This window comes from Anomalospiza imberbis, unplaced genomic scaffold (assembly GCF_031753505.1).
Source record: "Anomalospiza imberbis isolate Cuckoo-Finch-1a 21T00152 unplaced genomic scaffold, ASM3175350v1 scaffold_183, whole genome shotgun sequence".
Taxonomy (NCBI): domain Eukaryota; kingdom Metazoa; phylum Chordata; class Aves; order Passeriformes; family Viduidae; genus Anomalospiza; species Anomalospiza imberbis.
Window position 1 is genome coordinate 94550 of NW_027099816.1, and position 11049 is coordinate 105598.

Genomic DNA, 11049 nt, shown 5'->3' on the forward strand with positions numbered 1-11049 from the left:
GGATCCATGGGTCAGGTTCGGATCCGTGGGGCCGGTTTGGATCCATGGGTCAGGTTTGGATCTGTGGGGCCAGTTTGGATCTATGGGTCAGTACCAGATCTCTGGGTCTGGTTTGGATCCATGGGTCAGGTTTGGATCTGTGGGTCTGGTTCAGATCCATGGGTCAGTATCGGATCTGTGGGTCAGGGATCCATGGGTCAGTATCGGATCTGTGCGTCAGGGATCCGTGGGTTCAGTTCGGATCTCTGGGGCCAGTTCGGACCCACGGGTCAGGAATCTGTGGGTCCGGTTCGGCTCCACGGGGCCGGTTCCGATCTGTGGGGTCGGCTCTGATCTCTGGGGCCGGTTCCGATCTGTGGGGCCGGTTTGGATCTGTGGGTCAGGGATCTGTGGGTCTGGTTCGGATCTATGGGTCCGGTTCTGATCTATGGGTCCGGTTCGGCTCCGTGGGGCCGGTTGTGATCTATGGGTCCGGTTCGGCTCCGTGGGTCGGGTTCTGATCTATGGGTCCGGTTCGGATCCGTGGGTCCGGTTCTGATCTGTGGGTCCGGTTCGGCTCCGTGGGGCCGGTTCTGATCTCTGGGTCCGGTTCTGATCTATAGGTCCGGTTCGGATCTATGGGGCCGGTTCGGCTCCGTGGGTCGGGTTCTGATCTATGGGTCCGGTTCGGATCTATGGGGCCGGTTCGGCTCCGTGGGTCGGGTTCTGATCTATGGGTCCGGTTCGGCTCCGTGGGTCCGGTTCGGCTCTGTGGGTCCGGTTCTGATCTCTGGGGCCGGTTCTGATCTATAGGTCCGGTTCGGATCTATGGGGCCGGTTCGGCTCCGTGGGTCGGGTTCTGATCTATGGGTCCGGTTCGGCTCTGTGGGTCCGGTTCTGATCTATAGGTCCGGTTCTGATCTCTGGGGCCGGTTCTGATCTATAGGGCCGGTTCTGATCTGTGGGGCCGGTTCGGATCCGTGGGGCCGGTTTGGATCCGTGGGGCCGGTTCGGATCCATGGGGCCGGTTCGGGCCCGGGGGGGCTCCGGGGGTTTCGGGTGCGGGGGCGGCTCCGGCTCCTCTTGGCAACCGCGCGGTTTCCATGGAAACGGGGATGGGGGAGGGGGAGGGACCCGCCGGGGGAGGGGGAGGGGCCGCCCCGAACCGGCCCCACGGAGCCGAACCGGACCCACGGATCCGAACCGGCCCCAAAGATCAGAACAGGACCCAGAGATCCGAACCGGACCCAGAGATCCCTGACCCACGGATCGGAACCGGCCCCACGGATCCGAACCGGACCCACGGATTGGAACCGGCCCCACGGATCAGAACAGGACCCAGAGATCCGAACCGGACCCAGAGATCCCTGACCCATGGATCCGAACCGGCCCCACGGAGCCGAACCGGCCCCAGAGATCCGAACCGGACCCACGGATCCAAACTGGCCCCCCAGATCCCTGACCCACAGATCTGAACTGAACCCACGGATCCGATCCGGCCCCACAGATCCGAACCTGACCCACGGATCCCTGACCCACGGATCCGATCCGGCCCAATATTCCTGATCCACGGCCAAATCCCAGCCCCACGTCCCAGCCCCACATCCCGAATCCCCCATCCCAGATCCCGAATTCCCAATCCCATAACCCACACCCCGTATCCTGACCCCACACCTGACCCCACACCTCCTGACCCCACATCCCTGACCCCACACCTGACCCCACACCTGCCGACCCCGCAGGCTCCTCGTGGGCGCCATGGCGGCGCTGGGCCCGGCGCTGGCGGCCTGGCTGCTGCTGAGCCCGCGGGGCTGCGCCGCGGCGGCCGACGGCCCCAACGGCACGTGCCGCGGCTCGGCGCGGTGCCAGCCCGGCGTCCTCCTGCCGGTGTGGCAGCCGGACGAGCCGGCGGCCGGCGACAAGGCGGCGCGCGCCATCGTCTACTTCGTGGCCATGATGTACCTGTTCCTGGGCGTGTCCATCATCGCCGACCGCTTCATGGCCTCCATCGAGGTGATCACGTCGCGCGAGAAGGAGATCACCGTCACCAAGGCCAACGGCGAGACCAGCGTGGGCACCGTGCGCATCTGGAACGAGACCGTCTCCAACCTGACGCTGATGGCGCTGGGCTCCTCAGCGCCCGAGATCCTCCTGTCGCTCATCGAGGTGTGCGGCCACCGCTTCCAGGCCGGCGAGCTGGGCCCGGGCACCATCGTGGGCAGCGCCGCCTTCAACATGTTCGTGGTGATCGCCGTGTGCGTCTACGCCATCCCGGCGGGCGAGAGCCGCCGCATCAAGCACCTGCGCGTCTTCTTCGTCACGGCCTCCTGGAGCATCTTCGCCTACATCTGGCTCTACCTCATCCTGGCCGTCATCACGCCGGGCGTGGTGCAGGTGTGGGAGGCCTTCCTGACGCTGCTCTTCTTCCCGGCCTGCGTGGTGTTCGCCTGGGCGGCCGACAAGCGCCTGCTCTTCTACAAGTACGTCTACAAGCGCTACCGCGCCGACCCGCGCAGCGGCATCATCATCGGCACCGAGGCCGAGCGCCCGCCCAAGGACCTGGAGGCCGACGGCGGCTTCCCGGCGCCGCCCGAGCCCGAGCCCGCGGGCGGCGCCTCGCCCACGCCCGAGGAGAAGGAGCTGGACGAGAGCCGGCGCGAGGTGATCCAGATCCTCAAGGACCTGAAGCAGAAGCACCCGGAGAAGGAGCTGGAGCAGCTGCTGGACGCCGCCAACTACATGGCGCTGGTGCACCAGCAGAAGAGCCGCGCCTTCTACCGCATCCAGGCCACGCGGCTCATGACCGGCGCCGGCAACGTGCTCAAGAAGCACGCGGCCGAGGCGGCGCGGCGCTCGCCCGCCCCGCCCGGCGAGGACGACGAGGACGACGAGGAGGACGAGGCGTGCAGCCGCATCTTCTTCGAGCCGTGCCTCTACCACTGCCTGGAGAACTGCGGCTCGGTGACGCTGGCCGTGGCGTGCCAGCAGGGCCTGGGCGCCAACCAGACCTTCTACGTGGACTTCCGCACCGAGGATGGCTCGGCCAAGGCGGGCTCGGACTACGAGTACAGCGAGGGCACGCTCATCTTCAAGCCGGGCGAGACGCGCAAGGAGCTGGCCATCGGCATCATCGACGACGACATCTTCGAGGAGGACGAGCACTTCTTCGTGCGCCTGCTGAACCTGCGCGTGGGCGACGCCGAGGGCATGTTCGAGGCCGACTCCGAGGACCACCCCAAGGGCAAGCTGGTGGCGCCGCTGGTGGCCACGGTGACCATCCTGGACGACGACCACGCCGGCATCTTCGGCTTCCGGGAGCGCTCGGTGCGCGTCAGCGAGTGCCAGGGCACGTGGAGGTGACGGTGGTGCGCAGCTCCGGCGCCCGCGGCACCGTCATGGTGCCCTTCCGCACCGTGGAGGGGACGGCGCGCGGCGGCGGCGTCGACTACGAGGACGCCAGCGGGGAGCTGGAGTTCCGCAACGACGAGACGGCGTGAGGGCGGCGGGGGGAGGGGCACGGGGGGTGGGGGTGGGGCTGGGGGTGGGTGGAGATGAAGAGGAAGAGGATGATGGATGGAACGATGGATGGATGGAGATGAAGAGGATGGTTGGGTCGTTGGTTGGGTGGAGATGAAGAGGATGGTTGGGTTGTTGGGTGGAGATGAAGAGGATGAGGGTGGATGATGGAAGAGGATGGGTGGCTGGAGATGGAAGAGGAAGAGGATGAGGATGGATGATGGATGGATGGACAGATGGAGATGGAAGATGATGATGATGATGATGATGATGATCGATGGATGGATGGAGATGAAGAGGATGGTTGGGTTGTTGGGTGGAGATGAAGAGGATGAGGGTGGATGATGGATGGATGGACAGATGGAGATGGAAGATGATGATGATGATGATGATGATGATGATCGATGGATGGATGGAGATGAAGAGGATGGTTGGGTTGTTGGGTGGAGATGAAGAGGATGAGGGTGGATGATGGATGGATGGACAGATGGAGATGGAAGATGATGATGATGATGATCGATGTACAGATGGATGGAGATAGAAGAGGAAGAGGATGGTTGGGTTATGGGTTTGGTGGAGATGGAAGAGGAAGAGAATGATGGATGGATGGAGATGGAAGATGATGATGGTGGATGATGATGATGACGATGCTGAATGATGACGACATTGGACGACGGTGATGATGATGCTGGATGATGATGACGATGACAATGGTGATGGTGATGATGACGATGATGATGATGACGACCCTGAGGCCGAGGGTGCCCCGTGTCCCGCCCCAGGAAGACGCTGCAGGTGAAGATCGTGGACGACGAGGAGTATGAGAAGAAGGAGAACTTCTTCATCGAGCTGGGGACGCCGCGCTGGCTCAAGCGCGGCATCTCGGGTACGAGGACGCCGAGGGCGGGGTCACCGAGGGCGGGGTCACCGAGGGCGGGGCCACCGAGGGCGGGGTCACGGGGTCTCACCGCTGTCCCTCCCTCCCCTCTCTCCTCAGCTCTTCTGCTCGCCCAAGGTAGGAGCCTTCGGCCTCGGACGCGCCCCATCACCGTGGATGTCCCATGAGCGTGTATGTCGCCGTGTCCCACGCCGTGTCCTCGTGCCACGCCGCCATCACGGCCCCGTGAGGTGTCCCCACGCCTTGTCCCCCCGTGCCCTCGCTCGTGTCGCGTTCCCGTGGCCGTTTGCTGTCCCCGTGGCCACGTGCCGTGTCCCCGTGTCCCCACGCCACGTCCCCACGCCCGCGCCGTGTCCCCCACCGTGTCCCCATGTCCCCACGCCGTGTCTCCCCACCATGTCCCCGTGTCCCCCCATGGTGTCCCCATGGTGTCCCCATGGTGTCCCCACCGTGTCCCCACCGTGTCCCCACCGTGTCCCCGGTGACGCGGCGGCCGTGTCCCCGCGCAGGGGACGGCGAGCGGCAGCTGTCGGCCGAGGAGGAGGAGGCGCGGCGCATCGCCGACATGGGCAAGCCGGTGCTGGGCGACAACCGGCGCCTCGAGGTGGTCATCGAGGAGTCCTACGACTTCAAGGTGACCCCGGGGACGCCCTTGGGGACACCGGGGGGCGGCGGCGTGGGGGCCCACGGCCTGACCGCCGCCCGCCCCGTGTCCCCGCTGTCCCCAGAACACGGTGGACAAGCTGATGAAGAAAACCAACCTGGCCACCGTCATCGGCACGCACTCGTGGCGCGAGCAGTTCCTGGAGGCCATCACCGTCAGCGCAGGTGGCACGGGCGCCCCGAGGTGTCCCCGAGGTGTCCCTGAGGCGTCCCCAGGGTCCCCTGAGCAGCCACGGTGTCCCCCCACCATCCCCAGCGCCCTCGGGGTCACCGTCAGCACGGGTGGCAGAAGGTCCCAAGCTCTCCTTGGCGTCCCCGGTGTCTCCTTGGTGTCCCCCAGGTCCTCCCGGGGTCCTCCCACCTTGCCCAGTGTCCACAGTGTCCCGCCTTGGGGTGCCACCACCTTGGGGTCCCCAACCCTGGTGCCACCACCTTGGGGACCCCAATGCCACCACCCTGGGGACCCCCATCCTTGATGCCACCACCTTGGGGACCCTCAACCCTGGTGGTGCCACCACCTTGGGGACCCCAATGCCACCACCTTGGGGACCCCCATCCTTGATGCCACCACCTTGGGGACCCCAACCCTGGTGGTGCCACCACCTTGGGGTCCCCAAAACTGGTGCCACCACCTTGGGGACCCCAATGCCACCACCTTGGGGACCCCCATCCTTGATGCCACCACCTTGGGGTCCCCAAAACTGGTGCCACCACCTTGGGGTCCCCAAAAGTGGTGCCACCACCTTGGGGACCCCCAACCCTGGTGGTGCCACCACCTTGGGGTCCCCAAAAGTGGTGCCACCACCTTGGGGTCCCCAAAACTGGTGCCACCACCTTAGGGACCCCAATGCCACCACCTTGGGGACCCCCATCCTTGATGCCACCACCTTGGGGACCCCAACCCTGGTGGTGCTACCACCTTGGGGACCCCCCCAATGCCACCACTCTGGGGACCCCCATCCTTGATGCCACCACCTTGGGGTCCCCAAAACTGGTGCCACCACCCTGGGGACCCCAATGCCACCACCCTGGGGACCCCCATCCTTGATGCCACCACCTTGGGGACCCCAGCCCTGCTGCCACCACCCCCCCGGAGCCCCCCCCAGCCCCGGTGTCCCCCCCGTGACGCCCCCGGCGTCCCCGCAGGTGACGAGGACGAGGACGACGAGGGCCGCGAGGAGCGGCTGCCGTCGTGCTTCGATTACGTCATGCACTTCCTGACGGTCTTCTGGAAGGTTCTGTTCGCCTGCGTGCCGCCCACGGCGCTGCTGGGGGGCTGGGCGGCCTTCGGCGTCTCCATCCTCCTCCTCGCGCTGCTCACCGCCCTCATCGGCGACCTGGCCGCGCACTTCGGCTGCACCCTCGGCCTCAAGGACTCGGTCAACGCCGTCGTCTTCGTCGCGCTCGGCACCTCCATCCCCGGTGAGGGACCTTGGGGACATCGTGGGGACCTTGGGGACATCACGGGGACCTTGGGGACATTGGGGGCATCATGGAGACATCACAGGGACAGGGGGACAACAGGGTGGGACAAGGGACAGGAACCCAAGGACTCGGTCAACGCCGTCGTCTTCGTCGCGTTCGGCTCCTCCATCCCCGCTGAGGGACCTTGGGGACATCACAGAGACCTTGGGGACATCACGGGGACCTTGGGGACATCGTGGGGACCTTGGGGACATCACAGGGACAGGGGGACAACAGGGTGGGACAAAGGACAGGAACCCAAGGACTCAGTCAACGCCGTCGTCTTCGTCGCGCTCGGCACCTCCATCCCCGGTGAGGGACCTTGGGGACATCACGGGGACCTTGGGGACATCGTGGGGACCTTGGGGACATCATGGGGACCTTGGGGACATCGTGGGGACCTTGGGGACATCACACGGAGAGCAGGGTGGGATAAGGGACAGGACAAGGGACAGGAACCCAAGGACTCGGTCAACACCATCATCTTCGTCGCATTCGGCTCCTCCATCCCCGGTGAGGGACCTTGGGGACATCACAGGGACCTTGGGGACATCGTGGGGACCTTGGGGACATCACGGGGACATTGGGGACATCATGGGGACCTTGGGGAGGGGGGATGGGACAAGGGACAGGACAAGGGACCCAAGGACTCCATGGCTTGGCCAAGGCCGTCATCTTCGTCACCTTCAACACCCCCGATGTCCCCATCGTGTCCAAGGTCCCCGATGTCCCCAGTGTCCCCAATGGTCTCAATGTCCCCAGTGTCCCCGACGTCCTCCTGACCTCCCAATGCTCTGATTGTCCCCAATGTCCCCAGCGTCCCCAACACCCCCGATGTCCCCCCAGACCTCCAACACCTCCAACACCCCAACACCCCCAATGTCCCCAACACCCCCAATGTCCTCAGTGTCCCCAACATCTCCAACACCTCCAACACCCCAATGTCTCCAGTGTCCCCAACACCCCAATGTCCCCAACACCGCCACTGTCCCCAACACCTCCAACACCTCCAACACCTCCAATGTCCCCAACACCCCCAATGTCCCCAACACCCCAAAGTCTCCAATGTCCCCAACACTTCCAACACCTCCAACACCCCAACATGCCCAATGTCCCCATTGTCCCCAGTGTCCCCCAACACCCCCAATGTCCCCAACACCCCCAATGTCCCCAACACCTCCAATGTCCCCAACACCCCCAATGTCCCCATTGTCCCCAACGTCCCCAACCCCCACACTGTCCCCAACAGCCCCGATGTCCCCAGTGTCCCCAACGTCTCCAATGTCCCCAACACCTCCAACACCTCCGACACCCCAATGTCCCCAACACCCCGATGTCCCCATTGTCCCCGACACCCCAACGTCTCCAATGTCCCCAACACTTCCAACACCTCCAACACCCCAACATGCCCAATGTCCCCATTGTCCCCAGTGTCCCAAACACCCCCATTGTCCCCAACGTCCCCAACCCCCACACTGTCCCCAACAGCCCCGATGTCCCCAATGTCCCCAACACCTCCACTGTCCCCAACACCTCCAACACCTCCGACACCTCAACGTCTCCAATGTCCACAACACCTCCACTGTCCCCAATGTTCCCAACTCCCTTGATGTCCCCAACACCCCCATTGTCCCCGCCGTCCCTGACATCCCAACGTCTCCAGTGTCCCCAACACCTCCAACACCTCCAATGTCCCCAACACCCCAATGTCCCCAACACCCCGATGTCCCCATTGTCCCCGACACCCCAACGTCTCCAATGTCCCCAACACTTCCAACACCTCCAACACCCCAACATGCCCAATGTCCCCATTGTCCCCAGTGTCCCCAATGTCCCCAACACCCCCAATGTCCCCCATGTCCCCAACTCCCTTGATGTCCCCAACGCCCCCATTGCCCCCGACGTCCCCAACCCCCCGCGCCGTCCCCAGACACCTTCGCCAGCCGCGTGGCCGCGCTGCAGGACCCGTGCGCCGACGCCTCCATCGGCAACGTCACCGGCTCCAACGCCGTCAACGTCTTCCTGGGGCTGGGGCTGGCCTGGTCGGTGGCCGCCGTCTACTGGGCGGCGCAGGGCCGGCCGTTCCGCGTGCCGCCGGGCACGCTGGCCTTCCCCGTCACGCTCTTCACCATCTTCGCCTTCCTCGCCATCGGCGTGCTGCTCTGGCGGCGCCGCGCGCCCATCGGCGGCGAGCTGGGGGGGCCCCGCGCCCCCAAAATCCTCACGGCCGGGCTCTTCCTGCTGCTCTGGCTGCTCTACGTGCTCTTCGCCAGCCTGGAGGCGTACTGCCACATCCAGGGCTTCTGACTGGGGGAACTGGGAGCACTGGGAGGGACTGGGAGGGACTGGGAGCACTGGGAGGGACTGGGAGGGACTGGGAGCACTGGGATGGGAATGGGAGGGACTGGGAGGGACTGGGAGGGACTGGGAGGGACTGGGAGCACTGGGATGGGAATGGGAGGGACTGGGAGGGACTGGGAGGGACTGGGAGCACTGGGATGGGAATGGGAGGGACTGGGAGCACTGGGAGGGACTGGGAGCACTGGGAGCACTGGGAGGGACTGGGATGGACTGGGAGGGACTGGGAGGGACTGGGGGCACTGGGATGGACTGGGAGCAGCTTTTGGGGATCACTGCCACATCCAGGGCTTCTGACTGGGGGAACTGGGAGCACTGGGAGGGACTGGGAGAGACTGGGAGGGACTGGGAGGGACTGGGAGGGACTGGGATGGACTGGGATGGGAATGGGATGGACTGGGATGGACTGGGAGGGACTGGGATGGACTGGGATGAACTGGGAGGGACTGGGATGGACTGGGATGGGAATGGGATGGACTGGGATGGGAATGGGATGGACTGGGATGGACTGGGAAGGACTGGGATGGACTGGGAGCAGCTCTTGGGGATCACTGCCACATCCAGGGCTTCTGACTGGGGGAACTGGGAGCACTGGGAGGGACTGGGATGGACTGGGATGGACTGGGAGCACTGGGAGGGACTGGGATGGACTGGGATGGGAATGGGATGGACTGGGAAGGACTGGGATGGACTGGGATGGACTGGGAGCACTGGGAGGGACTGGGATGGACTGGGATGGACTGGGAAGGACTGGGATGGACTGGGATGGACTGGGAGCACTGGGAGGGACTGGGATGGACTGGGATGGACTGGGAAGGACTGGATGGACTGGGATGGACTGGGATGGGAATGGGAGCACTGGGAGCACTGGGATGGACTGGGAGCACTGGGAGCACTGGGACGGGGACGCCTCCCCGGGGTCCCCCCTTGCCCCTCCCCCATCCCTTTGGGGTTCCCCCTTGCCCCTCCCCCACCCCAGGGACCCTTGGGCCACCTCAGGGACCCCCCAGGACCCCCCAAAATCCGTTCAGGGACCCGAAATCCCCCCCAAGGGACCCCAAAACCCCCCGAAGGACCCCCAAAACCCCCCAGGGACCCCCAAAATCCCCCCCAAGGGACCCCCAGCCCCTCCCCCCCCAACCGGGGTCGTTTCTTATCTCAGCGTTTTTTAAGCGGGGGGAGGGGCGGGGAGGGGGAGGGGCGCGGTGGGGGGTGGGGGGGTGGGGGAGGGGCGCCCCCCGGAAAAAAAAAAAAAAAAACAAAACAGACCAAACCAAAAAAAAAAAAAAACCAAAAAAAAAACCACCCAGAAAAAAAAACAAAACAAAAATTAAAAATGTTAAAAAAATTTAAAAAAAAAAAAAAAAATCCAAAAACCCCAAACGCGGCCCCGGCTGTGGGTGAGCGCCGGAGAGTGCCCGTGACGTCACACGCTCGCCCCCTTTGACGTCACGCCACCCAGCCCCGCCCCGGGATGACGTCATTCGTGCAGCCCCGCCCCTTCCCTCCCCCCCCCCCCAGCGGCGCCGGCCGTAAAGCGCGCGGCTGAGGCTTTCAGTCGCAAAGAGAAGGGGGGGGTGTCGCAAAGCGCGGCCGGTCGCCATGGCGACCAGCGGGGCCCGGGCGGCGTTGCCATGGGAACCGTCCCGGAAGTGCCCAAAACCGCCGGGGGGGGGGGCCCAAAATCACCTGGGACCCCCAAAATCAGCCCGGGGGGTCTCGAACCCCAAAATCACCTGGGATCCCCAAAATCCGCCCGGGGGGGGTCTCGAACCCCAAAATCACCTGGAGACCCCCCAAAATCAGCCCGGGGGGTCTCGAACCCCAAAATCACCTGGAGACCCCCCAAAATCAGCCCGGGGGGTCTCGAACCCCAAAATCACCCTGGGAACCCCAAAATCAGCCCGGAGGGGCCTCGAACCCCAAAATCACCTGGGACCCCCAAAATCAGCCCGGGGGGGGGTCTCCGAAATCACCCCGGGGAACCCCTAAAACACTGCCGGGACCCCCAGACCCGCCCTGGGGACCCCCAAGTTCAGCTCGAGGACCCCCAGAATCACCTTGGGGACCCCCAAAAACACGCCAGGGAGCACAAAACCACCCTGGGGACCCCCAAAATCAGCCCGGGGGTCTCCGAAATCCCCCCGGGGACCCCCAAACCCCCGCAGGGC

At 64.8% G+C, this 11049-nt stretch overlaps 1 protein-coding gene across 1 annotated transcript; it reads left to right on the plus strand.

Annotated features, from left to right (window-relative positions):
* The first annotated feature begins 1719 nt into the window (after positions 1–1719).
* Positions 1720–8855, plus strand: LOC137466347 (sodium/calcium exchanger 2-like). Its single transcript, XM_068178105.1, is given in 8 exon segments — positions 1720–3325; positions 3328–3472; positions 4278–4381; positions 4493–4510; positions 4903–5027; positions 5122–5221; positions 6203–6478; positions 8451–8855. Coding segments are annotated over 8 exon segments (2733 nt in total). The 5' UTR covers positions 1720–1737; the 3' UTR covers positions 8828–8855.
* Positions 8856–11049: the final 2194 nt, after the last annotated feature.